A 27,255-nucleotide genomic window follows, 5' to 3' on the forward strand; every position below is an offset into this window, starting at 1 on the left:
TCCCCAAGGGCAGGGCTGGCCAGGCTGGGTCTGTGTCCAGCCTCATCCCTGGCTGGCTGCTGTCCCCTGGGCACTGGGGCACTCATCTCTGCCGAGGTGTCTGCAGGGATTGCTGCTTTTCATCCCTGCCCAGACCCCCCCAACAATCCCACCCACCATCCCTGGCAGCGCTGCAAAGGCTCCTGCAGCTCTGGCAGCTTCAGGGCCTCCCCATTCATTCCTTGGGGAACCTGGGCAGTGCCAGCACCCTCTGGGGCAGAACCTTTCCTGTTACCCAACCTAACCCTGCCCTAGCACAGCTCCAGCCCTTCCCTGGGGGCTGTCCCTGGTCACAAGAGATCAGAGCTGCCCCTCTGCTGCCCCTTGGGAGGGTGTCAAAGACCTCACTGAGGTCTCCCCTCAGTCTCCTCCAGCTGAACAAACCAGGTGCCCTCAGCTGCTCCTCCAGGCCCTCCAGAGCCTTCCCCATCCTCGTGGCCTCCTTTGGATGCTCTCCAATGGCTAAATGTCCTTTTTATATTGTGCCCAAAACTGCCCCAGCACTGGAGGTGAGGCCACCCCAGCCCAGAGCAGAGCAGGACGATGCCCTCACTGCCCCAGGACAGGCATGTCCCTCATGGCTCCAGGACACTGCTAATGTTCTGTAAAGCTGGTGGGGACGGAGTGCTGATCCCTGTTGGAAGAGCCTGTTCCTCTCCTCCCTGTGCCCCTCAGGCTGGGCTGTGCTGCCCACGGCCTCCTCTGCTTCCCTGGGCCCTGTCAGCTCTGATCCCAAGGCATGGGAAGTGCTGAGCTGTTCCCACACAGCTTTGAGCTGTTAGGGATCCACCATCAGAGCCCCTCACCGACTACTTAGAGCTCCCCATTGATCTGTACAATAAATAAATGTCATTATCCCACGGTAGAGATGGGGAAGGGCTGAGGGAGAAATGTCATTTCACCTGGAGCCCCAGGAGCTGCCCTCACAGGGCCTGGCTGCATCCATGCCCTCAGAGCACATCATTCCTCCCCGAGTCATTCTGAAACTCCTTTGCCACTGGAATCTGCAGGGTTTGATAAACGGGAGCACCAATAACCTACATATGCAGTGAGGAACTTGTAATGGATTATTCTGTGGCTGGCATCTCCTGTCCTGTCAGCTCCTGAGAGGGATCTAATGACTCACGGCTGGAAATGGCTCTTTCCCCATTTGTGTTTCACGGATGATTTGCATGAGAAGTCGAGTGTGACCTAGTACAGAGTAAACCCTCAGCTTTTCTCTGCTGAGAAAAGGCATCATCCTAAATCCAAACCCTTGCTTGAGGCCTCCTCCCCCACCCTGTACATCATCACACACTCAGGAGTTAACAGGAAGAATATGAAGCTCCTGGAATGCTGCACACCTGGGGTGAAGCTCTGGGACCAGGCCAGGTCTCGTTTCCTCCTTGGGTGCCCTGTGCTGCTGAAAGCCCTGAATGGCTTTTGGTGATGCCATTTTGCACTGGTGACTGCAGATTGTCCTCTCTGTCATTATTGTTCTTTTTCCCCTTGAGTGTCCCAGGGGCTTTTGACCTTTCCTCTCCCACAGGCAGTGCCAGGCACAAGGACCTCTGCTCTGGACTAGTGGGACAGAAAAAAAGTTAGAGATGAAAGCTTGAGAGCAGGAGAAGCAGTACAGAAGACAAGCAGGACTCAAGGAACTACTGAACAGTGATTTACAGGTGCAATCCTTCCTGCAGGTGTCTAAATCCACTCCAGCAGGAGCATAATTCATTGTGGGAGCCCATCCCAGTGTCCAGCTTTGCAATAGAGCTCAGCCTTGCTTTCCTCATGATGGCCACAAAGGAGATTTCTTTCCTTCCAAGCACAGTTAGATGAAGTCACCTTCCCCCTTCCAGGAGGGGACAGTGAAGGGGGTGGGAGCAGAGGGGATGGCCCAGGCAGGTCCCAAGGCAGGGGAGCCCTGAGCATGGCCGGAAAGCCCAGCCCAGCACCTGGAGAGCAGAGCTGGGGGGGGCTTATGTAACCTGTCAGAACTTTGCTTTGTGCTCCTGTCAAACCACTTTTTTTTGCTTCATCTTTTCCTTGTGAATCCTTAGTACAGATTACGTGAACAGACTGCAGAGCATTATTCAGAAGAGCTTAATTAACCTCAGCGAGGGGAAGAAAAGGAAATCGTAGAAGCTGTAGGGTAAAAAAAGATCATATTTAGACAAATAAGTGCAAATGACCCAGATGCATCCATTTCCTTTAGAGGCAGGCAGGCAGGCTGGATGCTCTGCAGAGGCTGCAGGTCTGTGCCACTCTGCTCCTGCTGCTGGCCCCACACTGCCCCAGGTCCTGCTCATCCTACCTGCTCCCAGCCCTGCTCCATCTGGCAATGCTCTCACACACCATGCAGCTGCAGAGCTGGGCAGGACCCCGGAGAGCAGCTATTCCCTTTGCAGGATTAAGCACGCTCAGATCATCTCTGATGGATGTTTGTCTAACCTTCTTTTGAAAATCCCCCAGGAATGCCATCCCAAGACTTTCCTATTTTGTCTGTTCCAGGGTTTCATCACTCTTCCAGATAGAAACTTTTATCCCCAAGTTTCTAATCTTGTTCTCCCCGGGGTAAATTAAGCCAAGCCACAATCAAAATGGAGAATGACTGATCACCAGCCTCCTTAAAAGAGGATCAGCTTTCACATAGTGGAATACCAACAGCACATTCCTTTTTAATTATGGCCTTTCTAGATTAAACAGCTCCATTTCTTTAGCCTTTGCCCACTGATAAGGTTTTGAGAGTCTTTTGGGGGGTTTCTGAATTTTTTTGGTCTTGCCTGATTTAACTACAAGAAATAATCTTGTGTGACATTCAGAGCTGGCCAGTGCAGAGCAGCCCATGGCCATCCTGGCTGAGCCACAGGCAGGATAATAAACAGGACCAAACAGACAGAGCCAGCCTGTGAACAAAGCTATATCCTAGACATTAAGAATTTCTTCATTTCTCTCATTCTAATTATCTCATTTATTCCTGGATAACTGCTGGAACCCTGGATGCTGAGAATTTTAGACTTTCTGTGCTGAAGGGCATATTATGAGAGAATACTACATTTGACCTGAGGCACTGGAGAAGGCTTCCAAAATAGAATGATAGAACTGGGATTATGGGTGTGGAGTCTGAATAGAAGTGTGTGACATCACAGGGTGGAAAACTCAGAGTTTAAGGGTTTAGAATATAGAAATATATATAAGGCAAGATGGAGGTCTTAGGGCAATGGCTAATTGTTCTTTTTCACCTTCTTCTCCATGGGTTTGGGTGGTTTTGTGTAATTGGACAAAAAGTCTACGTGAGTGATTAGTTATTGTGTTAAAAGTGAAAATAATTTAGGTGTCATTTCTTAATTGGATAGTTTAGCCTTAAAAGACCTTGTAGAGAAAGATGATTAGCCATTTTGTAGCTTGTTAGTAGAATGCTGCAGAACTCATGACATGTAGGACAGAAATACACAAAAACTTTTGAGCCCGAACACGAAATTCCATCTCTAGTGCTTCAATGCTGACCTTGACAGAGGCAGAAGTTAAAGAATCAACATTTGGTGGTGTCCCATGTGAGGATGGAACTCACAACCTTCAGACATAACCAGGAACAGGGACAGCATTCCTGTCCTCACAGAGCCAGGGCTCATCTCAGCTTCTGCAGCAGATAAATCTCCATTTTTGTGCACAGATCTGCTTTGTCCTCCTGCCACGCAGTACTTACACCAGGCTGGTGGAACAATCCATTTCCCTCCTCAGCCTCACAGTGCTTTCCTTAATCTCATGTTTTGTTTGGCTCCATGGATATGCTGGGAAAAGGACAGAACTGTGCTGGACAAGGTGGTGTGAGGAGCAACAGGTTCCTGTTGGAGCACTGCTGCTGCACCTGGCAGAGAGCACATCAACACCTTCATGACCTCTGTGCTCCCTCAATTTCTATCCTCTTGTCCACGTGCATAAAAAGCTCCTTAAAACAAGGTTTGGCCTTGTTTGCTGTCTGCTGTAGGCCTGATGAGTACATACATTTTTTTGAGCTCAATTACACTGCAAGGTGTTTGAAGAGGGCCATGCTTCACTAAGAAGCTGAGTGGTGTCTTTTATTGTTTAAAAGCTGTGATAAAATAGCCATGGATCAAATAATTATTGTGCTTCCCATATTATGGGTGTTAGAATTTAGTCAGTTGGGAAATAATATACATTCACTGAGTGTTGGCAAGAAGAAGAAAGCATGATAATAGGAAATGCTGAGCCCATTAAAATGGAATTATCCAGTTTCAGTTGTTCATCTCTGGACTGAACTTTCTGGAGCCAGCTGTGGACGAAGTCCTCCATGTCCAGGCACGTGCTGCTCATGAGTGTGGGGAATAAAATGTCTCATAAATTCAGGGTACCAGTGCAGAATTCATGGCCAACAAGTGAGGAATGCACCTTCTTTTGAAGGAAAGCATTGGGAGAAAAGTTGATTCTTCTGGAGTCATTATTGAATTCCTTCTCCCGTTGACAGTGGAATGGCAGACAGGAGCTTTGTGCTGTTGCCTTTCCCTTGCTCAGCTCGAGGCCAAACGTGGCATTTCCCCCTCTGCAGCTGAGCTGCTGCTCCCCCCTCCTGCATTTCCCCAGCAATAAAAAACCTGTGGGGCCATTTGATCTCCTGAGGCACTTGTAGGATTCCATTATCTCCTCGCTGCTCCTTCAGGAACTCCTGGGCAGCACCTTTACCTTCACATCCAGTACTCAGCAGCTCAGGAGCCTCACTGGAGACAGGGACAGTTCCTGCTGCATCCCAGGAGGAGAAATGTGTGGACCAGCTCAGTCAGACATGTCCAAACCCATGGACTGTCCTCTGGAAGCACAAAGCTGGTAAAGCATTCACTTGGCAGTAGCTGTTTAATGTTTTCTGAGTCAAAATTGGGAAGATAAGAAGGGGGAAATGTGTTTAGTGTGTGTAAGGAAAGAGCCTGTGAGTTTCAGAGCTTGTGATTGTTGATTCTTGAATACCTTATGAACAAATCTCTCCACAATCATGAAGATTTCCTGGAAAGGTCCACAGGATCCATCCTCACAGGAGCATGGTGTGTTGGGTTGGTTCTGGAAGTTCTCAGCAGCAGTGGGAAGGGGGATGGCTGCAGTGCAGCTGATGTAAGGAGCTCATCCCTGCTGCTGATTTGGTATCGGGTGGTTTTGGGAACGTGGTGCAGATAAATGTTCTCTGTGAGAACAAGCCCCAGCCTCCCATTAGGCACCTGTGTGGTACTGACTGATTGATCAGGCTCTGCGTGGCTCTTGCAGCCTTTCCTCAGGGGGAAACAAACAATTTCCTAAGTTAGGACTACACTGAAAAGATTTTCTTTTGCCTATTCAGCCTGAAATACCTTTTTCTTATGTTTTGGACTATCACTATTTCAGGCCTACACCAGAGGAAGGTTTTTGTACAAGTTACTAGTTAATGGAAATGTCCCCCCCTGCCCAGAGCATTCCAGAGGAAAGAGTCAGGATTTAAAGCCTGTGAGCTTCTGGCCAGTCTTGTGATAGTTAATACTGTCTGGCAGATTCATGAGCAATTTTGCTAAATCATTATGATGTAAAGTTTATTTTCTAAGATTAATTTATTTAAAATAATACCTACTGCTTATCATGAAAAAGCCTCACTGCTAAATATTATTTGAATAAATAAATGTTGTATATTGCCTTCGTTTTTCCTCTCAAATGAATCCTTTGACATAGCATTTATCTTTAGGTCATTTTGAAAAATCCAAAGGTATTTTGGTTAAATTTATTTAATATACCTAAATATTAAGAGACTTTTGAGAGTGGTTAGAGGAAGGAAATCTTAATTGTGTTGCTGAATTTGGTTTTAAATAAATTTAATGACCTTGTGTGGCCATGACTAGAGAAATAACATTCTGTTTTCTGATGATCATCTTTTGTTATCTGAGATAACAGGCACAGAGATGTGGGGCCAGTGGGGAATTTACTTTTTCCTTCCCCGACCAGAGAAATGAGCTGTTGCTGAAAACTGAGACAGGAGATGAACGTGAGCAGGTTTGGTTGAAAAGGTTATAATTATCAAGGAGAGAAAAAGCCAAAAAACTAAGCTGGATCAAGAGGTTAAATCCAGGGTGGGATGAGACCAGAGGTAGGTTAGGAGAACTTCAGCTGAGCCTCAGGGTGGTTTCTCACCTGGGCTGTGTAGGAGTGGGAGTGGGCCCCCAGGAGAAGGGGCAGAGACCAGCCCCACCCAGGGAGTGGGAATGTGTGTGGAAAACAGGTCTGGGCTGTGCTGCCAGAGCAGGGATGGCACAGCCTGGTGGGCCCCTGCTGGGCCTCACATTTCTCACCCCGTGGAGCAGAACCTCCCACATGGAAATGCTGGAACATGCCACCTACTCAGAGGCATTTCTTCGTGCCTACAAACTGAATTTTGCAGCTCAGGCATGTATTTTGTTCCTCTCTGCCTATGGTCTGCCTTGTTTGTCCAACAAGAGATGTGTTCAGAGGTGAGGCTGGAAGGATCTGACCAGGTTTCACCATCACTTCTTTTATTCAGCTCTCTCAGGAACTGAAGGATCTGACCAGGTTTCACCATCACTTCTTTTGTTCAGCTCTCCCAGGAACTGAAGGATCTGACCAGGTTTCACCATCACTTCTTTCTCTCCCTCAGCTCCCCCAGGAACTGAAGGATCTGACCAAGTTTCACCATCATTTCTTTCTCTCCCTCAGCTTTCCCAGGAATTGAAGGATCTGACCAGGTTTCACCATCATTTCTTTCTCTCCCTCAGCTCCCCCAGGAATTCCCTGCTGAGCTCAGGCTCTCCATGAGATCTCCTCATGATCCCTGTCTCCTTTTCCCTCTGCAGGATCTGATCCGAAGGGATATCCTGTATTACAAAGGGCGCATAGACATGGATAAATATGAAGTGGTGGATATAGAAGATGGGAGAGATGATGACTTCAATGTCAGCATGAAGAATGCCTTCAAACTACATAACAAGGAGACTGAGGAAATGCACTTATTCTTTGCCAAGAAACTGGAGGAGAAGTTACGATGGCTTAGAGCTTTCAGAGAAGAAAGGAAGATGGTAAAAGAAGATGAAAAGATAGGTGAGGAGTGTGGAAATGAATCTGAAAAGGAGGCTGTTGGTAGTGTTTAATTTAGGCCCAATGTGTGGAGGAGCCCTTATTTTCTTTGTGGTAGAGTTACAGTTTAACCTTGTTGTAATGTCACTGGTTGCTCTCCTAGTCATAAATAGGTCTCTTTCCAGCTCAGTTACTGTTCTTTTTGGCCCTCAATAAAAAAATTCTGCCCATAGCTCAAGCCTGGAGCTCTGTGGGTGTGTGGGAGAGGGAAGTCTTTGGCCATCCACCTTCAGGGTCTCCTGGCTGCATCCTCCTGCTCTGGTTAGGGATGTTTCATGCAGAGGGGAGGCAGCAAAGTCAGTGACAGCCCTTCCCTTGCACCAGCCCCTAAACTGACTGTGACCAGTGTCAGTCCAGGCTCAGTTTGTTGCTCAGCTCTAAAGCACCGGGCATATTTATGACACTGTATAAATAAAAATGGCTCTAATCTTAGTTTTCATCCAGCCCCTGCACAAGTGAGATTAGAAGGAGGCCAAGGAAGAGTTGATTTTCTGTAGAACACCCAGAGCATTCTGAGTTTGCAAACAGTGCAGAGCATCCCCCTCCCCAAAAGGAAATGAGGCTTTGTGAGCAACCTTCTGAATTGTGTTTGCCGTGTTCCCTTTTCCAGGCTTTGAAATTTCTGAGAATCAAAAGCGGCAAGCGGCAATGACAGTAAAGAAAGTCAGTAAGCAAAAAGGTAACCGGCAACACGCTCTGTGCCTGGTGATGTGAGGGTGGAGCGGGCTGGGCTGAATCCTGCTGGGTTAGGATCCAGCATCCCCTCAACTTCCCCCTCCCTTCTCTTTTTATATCAAATACCGTTTGTGCTTTGTATCCTTCCTTAATGTATCTGTGGGCCAAATTAATCTCTGGTCGAAGGTGGTTGAAAGCCAGTGGAACTGCACCAGAGATGAATTTGATCTCGTGTCTCCAGTCTGATGTCCAGAAGCTGTCCCTGGGGGCAGAAATCTATCTCAGTTGTTTATCTCAGGCTGAAATGGGAGTGAGTGTGGAGGTGTGTAGAGGTTCTGCTAATTCCCAAAGTCTCCCATTAGCAAAAAAAAAAAAAAAGAAAAAAAAAAGAAAAAAAATTTGCTAAAATGCTGGAACTGGGGAGGGAGTACCCCTTTCCTGCTGCTGGAAAGGAAAGGGACACTCTTGTTTCCCTGGGGCTGCCTGTAACTTTTTAAAGACAGCACAGTAGCATCAACTCTAGGAAATAAAGTATTTTAGTAAAGACACTGTACCTCTGGAATGTCAGATTCATTTCCCCAGCCAGGCAGGCTGCAGCCAGCTGAGCAATGCCCTGCCTGGTGTTAGGCAGAGCCTCAACTGGCCAAAGCCAGCGTTAATTCTCTCTCGCAATAACTCTTGCAGCTACAGGTTTTGAAATACTCAACACAGAGGGAAGGTCAGAGAGCTCGTTCCTCAAGTTCTCCAAAGCTTCACACAGTTGTGGATGTATTGATTTGTTACCAAAGTACCATAGCACAAGTAGGCCTACAAGTGGGTTTTGAGAGAGCTCCTCAAGGCTTGGCTCAGGTCAGGTGCAGGCAGGTCGGTCCCCGCTCTGTGCAGATGTTTTGGGGGGTTTTGCAGAAGCTGAAGGACCTCTTTGCTTTCTGCCTCACCTGTGTGTTGTCTACTGGCTTTGCTGGTCCAGGAGTGGTTTGCCAGGCCAGCTGTGAACTCCTTGGTTTGCTGTGTCTCTCCATTGTCATCAGTCTTCTCCTCTCTACTAACTTCTTCTGTTGTCTCCTGAGATGTTCTCTAAAAACTCTCCTGGCCAGATGTTCTGAGCTCAGAGTGTGCACACCCAGAGCAGGCCCAGGTGCCTCACACTGTCCCCGTGCCCTGTCACAGCCCCTCAGCACCTGCATGTCTGTCCCTCAGCACGGGAGCATCCACAGGGCTCGTGGAGCTGCACTGGGAGAGAGCCTGACTTGCATGACTGCCGTGACAAAGCGAGGTTCAATTATTGCTAGCTGTTCAGTTCATTATATTATTAATTAATAGAGGTATTAATTAATAATTGTACTGTTCAGCCAGTAAGTGACACAGTTGGGAGGTGCCTGAGCATGCCTGCCAGTATTCCCACGTAAATTACTGGACTTGCATCCTGACAAATACAATCTGCCTGACAAGACTTGTGTCTTACACAGCAATTGCTCTCTGTCTGCTCTTTGTCTTTCTCTCTCTTTCTCTCTGAGATGAAAAAGGAGGGGTTGTTATCTTGGGCTTCTCGGACTATGAAATTCATTAGCTCCTAAAACAGCAGTCAGCATTTCTGGAGTGAAGAACAAGCTTAGGCTGTGGCACTGGCAGTTCTTTTTATGGGATTAAGTCCTCGAGCCAGACAGAAGTTCAGTCATACCCCAGCACTGAGTTAAGCGCAGCCTGGTTGGTTTTAGGGTGTGAAATCTGAAAAACAACAAATAGAGTCTTTAAAACAGTAGCTTTATATTCTTTGCCCTACCCTGAGGTGATCATAGCCCAGTCTCAGGTTGATTAAATTAAATATTGACACTGAGAACTCTTAGTTTTGTTACTCTGTGGTTTGTCCTGTGCCCAAGACCCAACGAGAGGCACGAGGCTGCCAGAGCAGGGAGCTGCTGGCACTGCTCAGAAGAGGGAGGTAGGAGGAAACTCCTGAGAGCTGGCTTTTGGTGACTGATTTTTAAAATCTTGCCCTATGCATTTCACAGATGTTGACAACGTTCTATTTTGCCAAGAGCTTGGCAGCACTTGGGGCTGCAGGTGTGCCTGTGCCAGGGGCTGTGCTGCTGCCTCTGTCCCCCCACAGCACCACTGGAGCCTTGGAAAAGGGCTTGGAGCTGCTTTTGGAGCATCACTCGTACCTAAAAAGCAGGGAAGGCCTTCAGAAGGAGGAATAGGTTACTGTATTCAATAGATTAATTAATTTAAATGCAGGATGGTCTCAGTGGCTGCAGCAGGGCTTGACAGCCCAGCAGCTCGAGGTGCTGCCAGCCCGGCTCCTGTGTCACAGGATGCCTATTACAGACTTGTTCCTAGATAATCTCACTTGTTCCCTGCACCTCTTAAATGGGAAACCATGGTAATTCCCCTGTCAGAGAACACTTAAGGAAGAGAGAAAAGCCATGAAGGAGGTGAAATGGAAAATGCAATCAACTTTGTTAGAGGTGAAGCAGAAAAACATTTTTCAAATAGTATAAACTGCTGCTTATTTCATGCACTGTTGTACCACACCTCCCAGAAGTATTGCTCTGGAGATGGCTGGCATGTGTTTGAGAAAGAGGCATTTAGACCTCTGCTGGCTGCAGCAGGAGAGGGGGAGAGCAGCTGAGAGCAGCAGAAGAAACCTTTAAACTCTTCTTTTTAAAGGAACAGGACCTTTATCCAGGTGATTAAGTGGGAGCGCTCTCCGAGTGTTCTGAGAAGTGTTTGATGCCCGGCTGAGGGTGCTGTGTGGGGCAGCAGCCCCCTCGTGGCTCTCAGGTGTGCCCAGCAACGTGTGCAGGGCCAGGCTCCCTGCCAGACCCACCTAATGCTGGGCAGCAGCCCAGGATCTGCACTCCTTCTTGGATTGGGCAGAACATCATATTAGACCAGGTGCCTTAACACAGCATTCAACCAATTTTTGGTCTTCTTGAAGTCCATTAGACATGCAGTGGGTGGGTGCTGCTGGCTCTGCACCTCAGTGACAGAGAAAAGGGCTGGTTGCTGCTGTTTGCCTTTTGCATTGATTGTTCAAGGTTTTGCCTCTTGGTTCTGCCCTTCAGTGGCACTGTGGGAACTGGGAATAGAATTCAGTGTGGTGTCTCCTAGAAATAGTGAAGTAATGGGAGAAATTTATTTGCTTTATCTTAGAAAAACAAGCAAAGCCCCTCCCTGCAGCCCCTAGCAGGCTGCAGCCAGGCAGGAGGGCAGGTTCTGTGCAGAGCCTGGGTCCCACTGGGCACCACGAGGGTGGCACTGGCCTCTTCTGCCAGCACTGTGCTTGTCTCTGACTGAAAGAGTGGAAACTGCCTGGAAAATGGATCCCTTGTGGCTCTCCAGTCCATTCTTAATGTAGACAAAGGTTAATCGAGGGTAATTTTCCCATTTCTAAGCATTTGAAAATGGAAGCTCATGGAGTGCCTCCCTCCATGAGGGGCCTCTGTTCCCTGGCCACTTGTGATCCCCCCCTCCAGGGGTTGGTGTTTGCAGCCTGCAGAAACACTCTGATCCCCAGCTCTGTCCACATCTGGCCCCTTTCAGGACAGCCTATCCACAGAAGGGGTATTTGTTCATATTCCTAGCAGCTGCCAGCCAGTGGTGTCAGGGAATTAAAGGTCCTCCCAGGAAGGAGACTCCATTCTTAAAGCACCATTGCCCACTTCTGGAAAAGGAAATGTCTGTTGAGATTTAAATAAGTGACCTTAATGTGAGCTGGGGGTGTGTCCCACCTCAGGAGAGCTCTTGAGCCCCACACTACACCCAGCGCCTCTCCCTGCCCTGTGCACCCTTTCCCCAGGAGATGCCTTCAGCCCTGACAGGTCTTTGGGATGAGGTAAGCAGAGATTCAGTCAGCATCACCTGAGATGCTGCCACTAAACCTGCCCTTGAGCACAGCCATGCAAACCCAGGAGGGGTTAACTCATCAGCCAGCATGAACTGCCTTGGCCTGTCACCAAACACCCTCTGAATCACTGGATTTTCCTGTTAATTTATTCCTTTCTGATCACTTGAGCTCACAGCCAACTATGTCATAAAAGCCCTGACCCAGACATGCAACAGCTTCTCTGACTTCCCCCACTTCTGCTCCCCCAGCAGCCCTGCACAGCACAGCTGGGCAGGACAGGGCTGACCAGTGGTGACCAGGGTCCCTCCCCTGGTTCTCCTGGCTCTTTATTCCCATTTTATTGCATCTTCCTCGCCGAGGAGATTGACGTGGCCCTGCTGTGCTTCCCCATCGGTTCACACGTGTAGGCACAGCCTCGGGGGATTGCAGGAGCCTGAGCATCCCAGCCCAATGCTCGGAAACAAAGAGGGGTATTTGCATTTTTGGATAATCAGGGTCACTTCCCTATTTTCGCAGCACAGGAGGTGAAGGAATGGAGCTGATTGTGTTGTCAGTGGTATTTCCCCACAGATTCAGGGTGATCTCAGAGTTTAGCCCATTTCTTGTAAAATCCAGACCCTACCAGTGCTCGGTGCTGTGGGTCCAGAGGCACCATCCCACTGATGGCATCTGGAATGCAGCTGGGGTGCTCAGCCTCCTCCAGAAACCAGTCAGATCTACCAGCTAAGGCAAATGAGGAATAAATCCTTGGCTGGGGGGCCTCTGAGGATGGTACTGGTGGCACTTGGTGAGCAAGTCCCCCCCAGGCAGTTTTTTGGTGAGATGTTAATGGCCCTTGTGGAAAGAGCCAAGGTGTTGACATCAATGACATGTTGAAATTCCCACTGAAGTAAGTCTGTGAGCCCCCTGCACCTTGAGTTTGGTGAGGGGTTTTAAGAAGGAGTTGCTCCCCAGAAGGTGAAAGCCATGGAGTGAGCTGTGTGATCAGGGTGCTGGGGGAGAGGGAGGCTCTACAAACACAGGATTGCAGGAATTCGTTTTCACCCAGCTCTGATGGATAAAGCCCCAGTATCATTTATTCCATCTTGCCTCGATTAGCTTTTCTTATCACACGAGGAATCATTATCTTAATGTGTGCTATAATGACATCAGGCTGCAGTAGCAGACTTGATAAATAGACTCCAGAAGGTCGGGTTAGCTCAGTGTGTGTAGGTAGATGTTGTGGTTGTCTGGGGAACATCAGGACATGAGATGACTGTTTCCTCCTGCGTTTCTCAAACTGCAGCCAGCCCTCTCCCTCCTGAACAGAGAAGGGAGGTTTGTGGCTAGAAAAGGGTGCTAAGGCATGTTCACCATCCCTGGGAATAGCAGGGTCTGGAGTGAAATCCTGGCTGTGTGAAGAGCCGTGGCTGAGGCACCACTGAAATTCCTCTGGAGCTGGGCAAGCGTAGCAAAGTGAGAGTTGGGTGATTCAACAAGGAGGTGAAAAGGGAGGAAATCCAGCTGGTCAGGACTGCCTGGGCAGGCAGAGGGTTCCTATTCCCAGCTCCATCCTCACCTCAGGGACAGCCAGCTCCAGACACATCCTTTGCCAGCTCTGCACATGGCCCAGGGAGTGGTGGGGCAGTGCTTTGAGATCCTCTGTTGAAATGTGCTGAAGAGGGCAAAGGGCTGGACCCACCCAGCCAGTTGTGCTCTTTTCTTTAACTTAAACTCGTTGCTGTGACAGGAATAATTAACCATAGAACAATTAGTGCTCTGGAGGCATGTCCATGGCTTCCCCACATGTGGGGTCATGGTATTCAGGAGGAAACTGAATCGGTGGGGTTTTTGAGCACCCCCTGAGAGATGCAAGTTGGCTGAGCTGCTGTTGAGCTCTGAGGGAGCTGGAAGTCTCCTGGCCAGGGCAGAAATGCCAGCAGGGGTGGCGATGTCATTGTCCCCTCCCCAGCTCTGGCTAATGAGCAGCATGAGACCTGGACAGCAGGGTGGGGGCAAAGCCTGGGAAATATCTGATCTAAGGATAAGCTAAAATCTCCTAGGTGGAGGACGGAGTAAACAGCTTGTAAGGCAAGTTTCCATGGTTGTGTGGAGGAGATGTGCGTGTTCTCCGTGTCTGTGTCGTGTGAGCCCGGGCAGGGGCATTGTCCTGCTGGATGATCCGTCTGCACGAGTCCCTGTGGGTTGCCTGTGGGTTACCAGCATGCTTCACGTGCTGCTGAAATCGTGTTGTAGCCTCAAAGAGAAGAGACACTTTGGGGGAAAAAAAAAAAAAAACCAAAAAAAAAAACCCAACCTAGAAGGGCAAAATGAGACAGTTTTAAATCTTTTTAATCGTTTCATTCTGAGCTGAGAAATCCAAAAGGCTCCAAGTGACGTTGCCTGGTGCTATAAAAAGACATGATTTCAAGTGACAGCGCAGCATCTCTCACCAGTTTTGTCTAGCCAAATGATGAATCTGGGAATTTTCTTGTTCTCCTCGTGAGCAGCTCTCGCCAGCCCCGCCCTGTGAGCGATCCCTCCGTGCAGCTGCAGCCGCGCTGCACAATGAGGCACAAACCAGCAGAAGGAGCTCCAGCTCTGCCCGTGGGGTGGACTTGGCTGCTGGGCCTGAAATCGTTCCTTATCCATTGATTCTTCCCTTTGTGCTTTGAATTCCGCTCTCCACGCTGCCCAAAATTGCCTTGGAAAAGAGCTTTGCTCATTTCTTTCTGGTGAATTGCAGCGGAGTTATGGCTTTGCATATTAAAAAAATATCCATCAAGAGACAATTTTGCACGATGGCCCCGAGTTGTGATGAGGGAACAAACCACTTCAGAGCAGAACAGAAAAATACCTGCCTGCCAGACCTTTCCCAGAATTGCTCCTTCTTAGGATTGGAAGATGTGCAGATTAAGGTGAATCTTGCCCTCCCAGTTTCTGTTTTCCAGAACATGGGTGTGTCCAAAAAAAAAATGGAGAAGTCATTCTTGGGGCACCTCAGGCTATGGCAGAGTGCTGTCTCACACTTCCACAAGGAAATGTGTTCTGGGATGAGCAGAGCACAGTGGTTTTATTTGCATGTCCCACACACGGCGATGGTGCATGTCCTTGAGATCCACAGGTTTGATCCTTCAGGCCATTGGATAAACAAGAGAAATGTGAAACCTTCAGCTCCTTATACCAGTAGAACCAGCGAGGCGCTTTTGGCATTCATCCAGCCCAGATGTTGATGCCAGTAGCCCAGATGTTGATGCCAGTAGCCCAGATCCACAGGGCACACCTGTGGGAAGAGCTGCTTTATGGAGGGAGGGGGAAGGCTGTGCATGGGTGTGTTTCAAGCAAGGACAGACATCTTTCAGGAGTTTTGGAAAGAACTGAATGGGGTTTGGTGGGGATCTGGCCAGGGGAGTCTGCCCTTTTCCCTTTTGGAGAAGACAGACTGTGGATTCCATTCCTTGCAGTAACTCCATCACTGTCAGTGGACATCAGCCAGACTGTCCTTTCTCTACTTCTTCAGCTTTCCAAGTGCACAGCATTTTGCTGATCCAGGAGATTTCCTAGCATTTTGTATCGTCATTAAAATACATTAGTTCACTCTCCTCAAATTAGTTTAGAGGCAGTAAAGAACCCAGCCACAGGATGCCAAAGCCATGGGGCCATGTCACTAAAGCAAGGTGGCTTTAAGGACTTCCAAAGCTAAAAACAATTTCTGTGTTCCCCCCCACAGTAGCAGCTTTAGATTCACAGCTCTGCTGTTGTAGAACATGAGTAATTTTAGTGGCACGAGAACTGTGTGAGGTAATTTGTGATCAGCCTGAGAGCCAAAGCAGATTTATTTCCCAACTCTAGACATGTAAGGGACCTGTAACAGATCCTAACATTCCCACAGATCCTAAAATCCCTCTCCAGTCTCTGCCGGGAAAATTGGCCAAGGACTGGTGGTCTCCAGGAGAAGGTTGACACTCCTGGATGGGCTCAGGGCTGGAGTTTGTCCTCTGCAGTTGGTCTCATATTGGCCAGCCTGGAGATGGGCAGCTCGGAGCAGGACAGTGCCAGGAGAAGGGATGGGAGAGGTGGGCAGAGAGGAACTCAGTGCCGTGCCCTTGTGGGTTTCAGTCACACAGTGATTGAAATTCAAACTGTTCCTTGGAGTTCTGTAAAAGGAGGGTGGTGCAGAATTTGTGTCAGGTTTCCTGCAGCTGCCCCTGCCCAGGTGTGACCCCAGCACAGCTCTGGGGCTGCCCTCAGCTCTGCAGGTGGGAGACAGGGCTTGGGAAGACAGGGTAGAGAAGTCCTTGATGAGTGACTATTCCAGCATGCAGGTACAGCTGCAGAACATCTCCAGGTCGATCTCTCCAAGTAAGTTTGAACTGCTAATTGTGATGAATTTGTTAAAGGTTAATGAGTGTGAATCGCAGAGCAGTTTTTGCCCACTGTGAGGAATGATCTTGCTTATTCTCTACAGTGGACAAAGAGCTGTAGAAAATACAGTAAAGAAGGAGAAAACAGTTAGATGTACTCAAGACATTTCCATTTGGTCTGAACCTTTTGAGCATTGGTAAATTCCCTAGCAGGGAGAAGCGAATCAATTCTCTTCCCTAAAGACTCTTAGCCCTTACCCCAAAGAGGCCCTGCCTGCCAAGCAGCCCCTGGCCCAGCAGTGTGGTGAGCTCTGTGGGTGCCCTCGTGAGGCTTTCCCTGTGTGTCAGTGCCCGTCGTGTGCCGCCGTCCGTGCCCGGCCAGCGCTGGCGTGTCTGTGTGTGGTAGGAGCCGCATTGCTGTGCACACCTTGCTCTGGTACCTGGGTGCTAATCACCATATTTTGCCTTCTCCAGCACCTTCCCAGCCGAGGATCTCAAAGTGTTTTACAAACATTAATTAATTTAGCTTCACAACCCTCCTGTGAGGTAGGTGGGGGATGCCATCCCGCTGTCCAGATGAGGACACTGAGCTGCTTGGGGACAGTGGCCTCGCTGCTGTGGTTAAAGCCTGGGGAGGCAACGGCCCCCTCCTGCAGAAGGAAGAGCAGTTCTGCATGATCCAGAGATGGCCAGAGCTTACAGCAAGCTGCTCCACAGCCCTGCTCCTCTCTCCTTCCTGGAGTCATGGTTTCCAGCTGGCCCCACTGCCCCGAGGCTGAAGGAGGGGTTGTCTTTGTGGGGAAGGACATCCAGACTGTGTCACTGTGCCCCGTAGGCTGCACTTTGGTGGTGACACACATCCCTTCTGTTCCACTTCAGTCACCCAGAGCCACCCTTTACACACCATCCTTTACAACAGGATGCTGAAGCCCCCTCATTCCGTGGGAAAGCTGTAAGGGCAGCATCCCCTCTCCCCGTTCCTGCACAGGAGCCATGGCTCACCTGTGTGGGAATTGAACACCTCAACCCTAAAAGTGTAGCCTTGCCAGTCCATCCATTGCTCCCAGTTTGGATTGAGCAGAATCAGCCTTTTCTGCGTTTTGTGCAGCCGTTTTTGGGCTGAAACCAGACTGGTCAATTGAGAACAAACCCTATGGAAAAGTCCTGAACTGTTCTAAAGAACGAGTCGCCCTCTGTGTGGGCGCACCCCCGCAGGGTAGGGCTTCTTCCAGAGCAGCCCTGCTCCGTTCCGTGCGGGAACCGGAGCGGGGTGCTGCTCGGGGTCGTGCTCGGGGCTGGCCAGAGGGGCATGCTGGGGCAAGGCCGTTCTCCAGGGAGAGCTGGGAGGGAGGGTGAGCAGGAGCTTGGAACAGGAGTCCTTAAATCGGAGCGGGATGAGCTGGCCTCGGCGGGGCAGGGCCTGTCCCAGTTCTCCTGCTCACACGGGACTTTTCCATGAGGGCGGGCAGAGCTCTGCCCAACAAAAGTAAAGGATCCTGTCCCAGCCTTGGATCTTTGGCTTAGGGAGGCAGCTCGGAGCTGAGAGGTCAGGCAGGCGCTGAGATTGGAGATTGGCCAGCCCTGGCACGTCCTGGCGCGTGGGACCGGTTAAGGAGCGATAAGGAGCGATGAGAAGCAGTAGCATGACGAAGAACGACTATTGACCCAATTGCTCTTTGACTGATCTGTTTCTTTTTCCCCCCAATCATCGATGCAGGTGTGAGCTACTCCAAGTCGGTTCCTCCAGCCTACCCACCACCCCAGGATCCATTAAATCAGGGACAATACATGGTGACAGATGGCATATCCCAGTCCCAGGTCTTCGAGTTCACCGAACCCAGACGCAGCCAGGCACCATTCTGGCAAAACTTCAGCAGGTTAACACCATTCAAAAAATAATACCTAGAGAGATGGAGAATTTTAACTTAAAAGAACTAAAATTTAAAAAATAAAAATAAATAAAATTATATTTATAGATGGACCTTTTTTCGGAGAAGCACTGTTGCAACTAAATATATATACATATATATATGTATACACACATTTTAAAAATAATAATATATATACATATATGTATATATATAGAAGGACCAAAAACTTTTTTTGTTGTTTTTGGGAAGTAATCTGCTACTAGATACTAGGAAGCACCAATGATTTCTAACCATGTGACCTGTTTTATTTTATTTTATTCCATTGGTTGGACATCTCTTTTTGTTGTTTTTTTCTTTTTTTACCCTGTTTTCCTTCATTTTCATCCGAGTCGTCACTGGCATCCCAGAATGCTTTCTCGCTTGTGTGACTCCGTCATGGAACTTCCTCATGGACTTCATTGGTGTATATTTTCTTTGATTTTATTTATGGGGGGGGTGTTGTTTGTTTTTTGGAGTGCTGGGAGGTCTCTGCTCCCTGTCCCTCCCCCGGCTGTCCCCAGTCCCCAGCCGGGGCGGGCCCGGCTGTCCCTGTCCTGCATCCCCGGTCTGACTCGTGCCTGTCTGGATGTGCTCCCTGTGCTCCCGCTCCGCTGCGCAGTATTTCTCTGGCTTTAACTGTTCTCTCGTGGGCAGGTGAAACCCAGCAGAAGGGCAAGCAGCTATTTAGGAAGTGAGGGATGGGTTTTCCTCAGTCCATCTTTTGCGTTTTTTTAAGCACTTGTCTTTTTCTCAGTTTGGTGTGATTTGTTCACACTCGGAGTAAGACGGAGAAAAGAGAATCAGGGGCTTTTCTTCTTTTTTTGCTTTGTTTCTGTGGGCTTATCTTTGATTTATTTTCTTTTCAAGCTGAGACATTTGAAAAGCCCACTCCTATCTTTGTTTTCCATGCAAAGATAAAAGCTTAAAAACCGATGGCTTCATGCCTCCATTGCAGAGAGGAAAATTGGCTCCGAGGCTCCGAGAAGCGGCCAGTTTTCTGTCTTCAGGAACTAAGGTCCCATCCTTTGGCCACACTCAGCCTGCACAGCAGCACCTAACGAAGCACTAATTGCCATTTGCAGGAGCAGTGACCCCAAAAGTGGGCTGCTCTCAGTGCCTGCCCCACGCCGAGTCCCCCCAGCTCTGCCCCGTTAGCAGAAGGATCCTTGCCCCAGCCCTGGGAGTGCCCACCTGAGGTTAAGCCCGAGCTGCAGAGGAGCTGAGAGCTCCTTGCAGCAGCTGTGGGTGAGGCTGGGCAGCGTGGCCGTGGCTCTGTGCCCAGTCCCAGCTGCTGCTGGTCCAGTCCAGGCCCCCCCGTGTCTCCTGGAGGGGTCAGGGCAGTGGGCCTGGGGTGATGGACCAGCCCAACCCTCCAGGTCTCTTTCTCTCTCTTTTTCTCCCTCTGGAGATTCCCAGCTCTATTTTTAAAGACCCTTCCTACAATTTCAGCTTTAAGTACATTTGTTTGCAAGTGCAGGAGCTTATGGTTAAGCTTGTAAAACAGACCATTGTCAGGAGGAGGATTTTTCTTTTTCCTAGGGCAAATGAGACTGTTTAACTAGATTTAGAAGATGAACTTGAAATCTTTTCAGAGCTATTCTGCAAGCTCCTTTGAAAATGTGGGATGAAGTGATTGATCAGGGTATTTGTCATTTTCTTTGGAATCTGATCCACCACATAAGCACCCCAGGACAAAGAGTGTGGAGATATATTTTTTGGCTTTTTTTTTTTTGTTTTTTTTTTTTCCCTGAGAAATCCAAGTGAATGGGAAGAACAGGGAGTGTGATTTCATTGTTTCCATGGAGCCTGGTTTTATTTCAGGGCATGTCACAAGGGTGGCATTATTTTTATCTAAATCCAAAAAGAATCTCTCTTATACTTTTGAATAATCTAGAAACTATCAATAACCAGCAAAGCCAGATTAGTGTTTTGGAGAGGAGGAGTGGCCCTCTGTGACAGGCAGCAGGCAAACACCAGGAATCCCAAACAGGAAGCAACCCAGTTTTATATCCGATATTATTTTTATGCTCTTTTGTATCTTTGCATTTTTATGGCTAGATTTTAATGTGGGATATATAGCAAATATTGTTTTGTTTCTTTAACAGAGTGGGTATTTAAAGCAGTGCATGAGATGGGTTCTCATCAGTTAACTGAAATGTTTTACTCTTTGTGTATGGCTGGAGAGAGGCAGAGAGAGAGAGAGAGAAAGAGAGAGAGATTCCAAAATGTTGTCAACATGATGAAAATTTCACTTAGTCCTTTTGCCTTTTTAATTGCTTAGGGAAAAAAAAAAAAAACAACCAAGTAACAAGCACATTAGTTAAGCCTGTTCATTTACTGTTTTGTGCCTCAGAGAGTGAGAATGAGACATCCATAATTTTTATGAGAAGATGCTTCCTAAATATTCAGCACTAGGAAAAAAGAAACACCACCGCCACACCATTATTTGCATCATAAATCAAGATCTGACAAGGCCACTTGTTGGACTCGCAGCTTCTTTGTTAAGTGGGAAGCCCGCCCGGGCAGCGCCGCTCGCGCTGGCGCTGGCACAGCGGCCGCAGGGACGAGGGGCTTGGCTCTCGGGCCTTCAAGAAAGCTCCTCCCCTCCATAAATTGCCAAGGTGCTGCAGGAGATGGAGCATTGGCACAAAGAAGAACCAGCACTGGGTCCCACTTGACCTGCTGTGGCTGTCCCAGCAGGGAGCAGGGCTGGAGCGTGTGTGACAGCGCTGGGAGCAGCGCCCATGCAGACGGGGGTGACTTGACTGAGCATCTGGTACAGACTTTGCATTCCAATGCCAGACAGGAGGAACCCACTTCCCATTCCATATGCAGAAAAAAGAGAGTTGTAACAAACTTACATGTTTACGGTATTTCTCTGGCTGAATCTATATATATATATATATAAATATATATATAAAAATAAAAAGAAACCCTCTTCCCTAGGCAAATGACATGCATTGCCCTTAACCTAGACACTAGAACAGAGGATCTAAATTCAAGACTTTCGCCTCCCCACCCTCTCCAAAAAGTCAAACAAGAACCAACCTAGGTGCATCTAACAGTTGTAAATAGAAAATACTACATAGAGAAATATATTTGAAATTTGTTTCAGTTTCTGGATGGGCACCAGCCGTCCATTGCAATGTTATTGATAGTACACTGTGGTGCTTTGGGTTTCTGGTTTTGTTCTCTTTATGCTCTGTCATCTTTTCATTGCAGCTACATTTCAGGGAACATGTATATTTAGTAGCTATTGTAAGTTCTGCATGGCATCACCAAGCTTATTTTTCCTTAAGAAGAAAAGAAGAGTCTGTAGGAGCTTAAAGGCACTATGACGACAGGGACTTGTAGCAGAGAATTAAAAAAAAAAAAAAAAAGGTTTTTAAAATTCTAGTTTGAAGCCAAATACTGATATTTTAGTGCTTTTGGGGTTTTAACAGTAAGAGCAAAAAAAGAAAAAAAAAAAGAAAAAAAGGATTTTGGTAACCCAGCTGATCCGCACTTGCCAGTTTTATTATTTTGTTTATATTGGACTGTTTGACCCTGTCAAACAAGTGTCAAAGTTGTGTGTATAAAACAAAAAAAAGTGTTTTAAAAGTGTTGTAAAGACACTGAGCCTTATGAAAATATTTATGGAATTAAATAAAAAGAAGTGAAAAGGCATCTGAAGGCATTTTAAATCATTTTCCTCAGAGCGGGGTCACCCTTCTCCCAAGGCTGAGCATCGGGTGGGGCTCCAGTGACCACCGAGACAGCCGTGTGCCACCAAAAAGTAGGATTGTCCCGGAAAAATGTCCCTGCCCTTGCTTTGTGCCCTCCCCCTGAACCGAGAGAACTGATGAGGACAGAATCCCTGGCAGGGGCTGCTCGAGTGCAGCTCGGATCAAACGCGCCTTTCAATCCTTTCTGTCCCCGCCGTGCCCGGCTCCCAGCCCGCGGGGACAGCCGGGCTCTGCGGACACACACCCCAGATGTGAGCAGCTGTGAGCAGCCCAGATGTGCTGTGAGCATCCCAGATGTGCTCTGAGCACCCCAGATGTGCTCTGAGCAGCCCTGATATGCTGTGAGCACCCCAGATGTGCTGTGAGCACCCCAGATGTGCTGTGAGCATCACAGATGTGCTGTCAGCACCCCAGATGTGCTGTCAGCACCCCAGATGTGCAGTGAGCAGCCGCAGGCACAGCTCGGAGCCTGTGGAATAGAGCAGGGTGGGATTCCAGGGGAGGGAGCCGGGCCACACCCGGCTCTGCTGCAGAGTCCTGGCCCTGGACAAGGAACGGGGGATTATCCCAGACAAGCCAGGTGCTCTCTCCAGCCCCAGTGGCATTTCCCAGGTAAGGCAGGTGAGCTGTGTATTTCTAGATAGCCTAAAAATGCCATTAGGACCAGGAAAAGGGGTTGGGAGCAGTGCCTGTTGTCCCACAGTGCTGCTGGAAATGGTCCCAGCCGGATTGCTCCGTTTTCAGGGAGGGCTTTCCTCTCGTCCTCTCTGCCCTGGGCTCTCTGTTGGGGTGAGCAGTGAGCAGGGTTCCACCACACATCCCGCACGGGTGAGGGAACCAGTCAGGGCAGTAAAACCCCACAAACCCCAAGGAACTCTGCTCTGAGAGGATGAGGGAGAGGAGAGAGGCAAAGCGGGGCCGCACTTTGAGCAGCTTCAGGAGCAGACTCGCGCAGACCTCAAACATCACAGCTTCACATCTGCCTCCCGCTTCAGCAACGCTCCCAGCCGAGCTTTTATCTCTTGCTTGCCTTGCTTGCGGTGGAGAGCACGCTGGGGCTGTGCTGGGGTCCCCTCTCCAAGCGATGCTGTTTCCCTCAGGGTGTCCCTGGAGTCCCCGGGCAGGAGGGAACAGCGGGGCAGCGCAGCCAAACTGGAGCTCCGTGTGGAACCTGCTCTTGGAGAGCTCCTCTGGCAGCCCGGCGGAGTTCTTGGCAGCGTTTTGCACTCCCCAGGTTTGCGGCAGGGCTGTGGGGAAGGATCCGCTGGGGATGCGCAGGAGCCCTGGCAGCAGCTCTGGTGCGCTCTGGGGGCAGGAGCCCCTCCGAGGCTTCCTGAGCTCCCGAGGAGCCCCGGCCCTGCCCGTCCCTCTCCCAGCCCCGCTCGCTGCTCCCGCCCTGGAACAGCCTCCGTGGCCGGGAATGCTGCTGCCGCCTGTAGCCGCTGGCCAAACCCTGCCTTTGGTGCGATCTGTTTGGTTTCAGCTTTTCCAGCCAGCCAGCATCCAGCTGCTCCGAACTTTGCTTGCATAAAACAAAAGCCAAAACCAAAGAAACCCATTCCAAAGCCCCTTCTCTTGTGGGGAGGGCGGGGGTGTGCCAGGGTGGCAGGCCGGGGTGTGCCTGTGCCTCACCTGGAGCACAGGAACGCTGGAAGCATCCAGGGGCAGGGCGGGGCTGGCTCCTCTGCGAGTGAGCGATGTGTGTGTGACATGGCAGGAGTGTTTGGGAAGGGCTCTGTGGCAAAGCCAGCTCTGGCTGGTGTTACAGACCAGCTTTCGCTTTTTAAGGAATGAAACTTTCAGTCTGAGTGATGGTGCAGGGATTACACATCCCAATCACCCCAAACAATCCCATTTTCTTGTTATTCTGGAGCTGAGAAGCAGCACCAGGTTCTGCACTAAGTGCACCAGCAGGGCAGCATCCCAAAGCATGTAATGCACCATCTGTGCTGGTTTATAAGGAGTGACTGAAATTGCATGTGCTGGGGAGATTAAATCGGAATAAGTGGCATTTTCAGAGTGTTTCCAAGCCCTGTCCGCCAAGGGTTTTACAGTCAGCTGCTAAGGAAAGACAGGAGCTGTTAAACTACAAATATAGCCCCCAAAGCTGCAGGTACAAATTGTAAAACTGTCTTTATTTGTCTGCACCTCCCACCTTTGCTACAGAAAAGAGACAGAAGGTATTTCTGAAATGCTTTTAATGTTCACATCCTTTTTTCTTCCAGCTCTCTCCAGGCAAAATTCATCCTGGTGAAGATTTGCACCTTCTCCTGTCAGAGCCACAGGAGTTTGTCACCTCTTGGAGGTTTGACAGATCTCTGTGCTCAGCCCTTTCCCCAGGCTGAAAATGGCTCAGAAGTTTTCCCTGTTTCAAGAGCCCCTCAGGGCACATCCCCAAATTTCCTTCCAGCCCCTCCCTGTCCAAAACCAGGGTGGCCTGTGTGTTGTCTGAGGGACATGGAGCACTTTTCTGATACCAGCAAAATGAGACAGTGAACACTGGGGAGGATTTGTTTTCCACTATGAGAGCGTGTTAAAGGTGCAAGCCTTGCAGGAACACTTCTCATAAAGAAATCATCAGTGCTGCAATCAGTGCCTGGTCTGGGCATCCAGGTGTGACACCGCTGGCTGCCACAGCTCCCAGCTGGGGGAGAGCTGGGAATGGCACTTTTGGGGGAGAGGAGGGGTGAACACAGAGCTGGGGACACACGGGGCTGGACACAGAGCTGGGGACACACACAGAGCTGGGGACACAGAGCTGGGGACACACACAGAGCTGGGGACACACTCAGAGCTGGTGACACACAGAGCTGGGGACACAGAGCTGGGGACACACACAGAGCTGGGGACACACTCAGAGCTGGTGACACACAGAGCTGGGGACACTCAGGGCTGGGGACACTCAGGGCCGGGGACAGGTCCTGCACAAACAGAGCTCTGGACACACAAAACTCTGCACACACAGAGCTCTGGAAACAAGCAGGTCCTGTTCACCCACACAGAGCTCTGCACACACACAGGCCCATAACATACACCTAGAGCCTCTCTGGCCTTAGTCCTGTTTCACTGCTGCATGGGAACAGAAACACATTTTTTGCCAGGATCTGGTTTTTCCACAACAAATCCTGGCACTAAATTCACTTCAAAATAACCTCTGAGAATCAGCTCCAAGACACTCCGGGCTGCCTTCATGGCCAGCCCTGGGAGCCAGTGGAGTTAACTTCAGAAGAGAAGTTCCATTCTCAGTTTTTCATCTAGAGAAGCAATTACAGGATCTATTGGTGTATTTGCTTCTCTTCTTAGCTCACCTTTACAAAAGCCCTACAGCTTTTATTCAGTAAATCCTCAGAGGGTGTGGATGTGCATTCAAACCTCTGCAAGGTCATAGGAAATCAAAAAGCAGCTGGCCCTTGCCCACAGTGTGGTCTGCCCTGGGTGGAAATGGTTTAGGACTTAAGAGGTGCCTCATCCTAAAGACAGCAGTCTTTAAGTCTGGTTTTACAGAGGCTGGGTTGATACCCTGAGCACTGCAGAAATGCAAGGGGAGCAGCAGGTTTGAACAAAGAAGTCATTTACAGGAGTCAGTCACTGCTGCTGTGTCACAGAGTCCTTTGTCATTGCTGTTCCTCCAGCCTGGCCTCCCCAGATGAATGGTCTGGGCAGAGCTCTGCTGAGCTGCACTGCCCAGGCTGCTTTAATGCCAATCTGATGCTGCTGACCTGGACATTTGATAGCTTTTCCTTCATCAGTCACTCCTGTGCAGGGAGATTTGAGTCTGAGGAAGGGTCTGAGCACGTCTTGAAGTGGAATTGCTTTCCACACATTTGAGCCATCACACAAGTCCTCTGCCCTCTGTGTGGAAGCTGGATAAAGCAAAGTGCCATTTGTCTTGGTTTAAACCCTCAGCAGCCAAACTGTGCTTTTCTGTGCCAAAAAAAAAGAGCAGCCTGACAGCACCAAAGTTCAGGTGACAGGAAAGTGAGTGCTTTTTACAGAGCCTGGTTTTTACACAGCCCTAAATCAGCAAAGGACAAGACAAGCAAATTGCACTGATAGTGCAATTGTCAAAATCTCTGTCACTTGCTGCCTTATCTGTCCTAAACCAGACTGTTTGTGTTTTGTGATTTATTTTAGTTGATCTGTGATTTATTTTTTGGCCTGGCTGGAGCCCAGCTCTGCTGTGTCGGTGTCCATGGCCAGTCAAAGGGGGCTCTGGCGTTCCCAGGGGACACCCAGGTGACACAAACACCTGGGACAGTCCCCAGGAGCCCTCCCACTCCCCCAGGTGCTTCATTCCCGGGTGGGGCTGTGTGCACAGGGAACAGGGAGGGATTTTCCCTGATCCCACCAAGGGGAGCTATCCCCGCCTGCCTTAACAAAGCCTTATCCCGCAGGCTTTCTCAGGGAATATGTGACCAACACTCTGCTTTCCTCAAAGTCTCACTCCCCCACAGATCCAGGGCAGCACGAGAGGAGTCCCTGGCCAGCCCTGCTGCTGCGGTGGTTTCACGCAATTCAGAGGAAATCCCGAATCTTTGGACCAGGAAAGGAGAATAGGAGCACATACAATAAATACCTGTAACTGCTGGGAGCCCAGAGGAGGCCGTGGCCTCTGGCCCTGCCCCAGCAGGGATTGTTCCCCTTCCCCAAGGACTGAGCAGGCTCCCCCAGCCCCGCTGCTCCTGCTGCATCTCCTGCTGGAGGCACCTGCTGCTGCTGGGACAGGGACTGGGACACTCCAGGTTTGTACCCCAGCCCTCCCTGGCTGCCACGCCATGGCTGGGGAATTCCCAGCCTGCTGGGCAGGTGGGGGCAGAAGGAAAAGGATGGAGAGAAGGAAGAAACTTTGGCTGGCCCAGGCCTGGCACGTCCTGCTGGTGCTCCCGTGCTGCCAGGGGGCCTGGCCCTGTTTCTCCTGTCTGGATGCACCATTAAAAGTTTGATTTTGCTGCCTGCTTACAGCTGAGTGGTTTCAGCCTCCACAGGGCTCCATTAAAGACATCCCTGGCTGCGTGGGGGTCCCAGGTGGGTTTGTGGAGCAGGGGGGTAACAGCACTTCCATGGCAAAGGGAGATGGGTGCTTGGATTCTGCCGTCCTTGCACCTGGGACGTGCTGACTGCTGGTTTCCAGCACAGGGAAACCTGCCTGAGGTGGCAGGGGCTGAGTTCTGTCCTCTCCTGCAGGCTGCAGAAGGAATCAGAGCCCTCTGCTCCCAGAGGCTGCTGCAGCAAAGCCCAGAGCTCATCCCACTCCCACACAGAGCTCCTGGGAGCGAGGGGTGCAAGCAGGGTTAGTGGGGGTGGCTGGCACTTAGGGATGACCAGTGCCCAAAAATCCAGAGATAAGAGCTGTGAGAGGGAGAGAAACCTGCTCAGCACTGGGCTTTGTCCTGACTCTGTGATTCTTCTGGCTTTTCATAAAAAAGCACATTGGTGGCAGGTAAAAGGGGATAAAGGCCACACTCCCCCTGCAGCAAATACAAGCAAAGGCTGATCCAAACTGCTGTAGAAATGCCAGTCTGAATGTTTGAATTCCCTCCCATGCCAGCTATAATCCCTCTGCCATTCCCAGGAGAGATTTCAGTGTGCAGCAGAAAAAGGGCACTGCCTTCAGT

At 49.6% G+C, this 27,255-nt stretch overlaps 2 protein-coding genes across 9 annotated transcripts in view; one reads left to right on the forward strand and one right to left on the reverse strand.

The window, feature by feature from the left end:
* The window catches only part of ARHGEF9 (Cdc42 guanine nucleotide exchange factor 9), a 198,906-nt gene extending 177,325 nt beyond the window's left edge, over window positions 1-21,581 (forward strand). For 5 of the 8 annotated variants that reach the window (XM_021525291.4, XM_021525297.4, XM_021525298.4 and 2 more), the window contains 3 exons: window positions 6,858-7,101; window positions 7,748-7,816; window positions 17,723-17,987. In XM_021525291.4, coding sequence (XP_021380966.2) covers window positions 6,858-7,101; window positions 7,748-7,816; window positions 17,723-17,904 — 495 coding nt within the window. In that variant the 3' untranslated portion in view covers window positions 17,905-17,987. Of the gene's footprint in view, window positions 1-6,857; window positions 7,102-7,747; window positions 7,817-16,479; window positions 16,962-17,722; window positions 17,988-20,268 lie in introns of those variants that run through there. The other 3 variants (XM_021525292.4, XM_021525293.3, XM_077786572.2) reach the window with 3 other exon arrangements.
* Window positions 1-27,255, reverse strand: part of C4AH8orf48 (chromosome 4A C8orf48 homolog) — a 429,052-nt gene that overhangs the window by 279,373 nt on the left and 122,424 nt on the right. The gene's annotated exons all lie outside the window — the stretch shown is intronic.

The sequence above is a fragment of the Lonchura striata genome, chromosome 4A (assembly GCF_050655825.1).
Source record: "Lonchura striata isolate lonStrDom1 chromosome 4A, ASM5065582v1, whole genome shotgun sequence".
In the NCBI taxonomy this organism is placed as follows: Eukaryota; Metazoa; Chordata; class Aves; order Passeriformes; family Estrildidae; genus Lonchura; species Lonchura striata.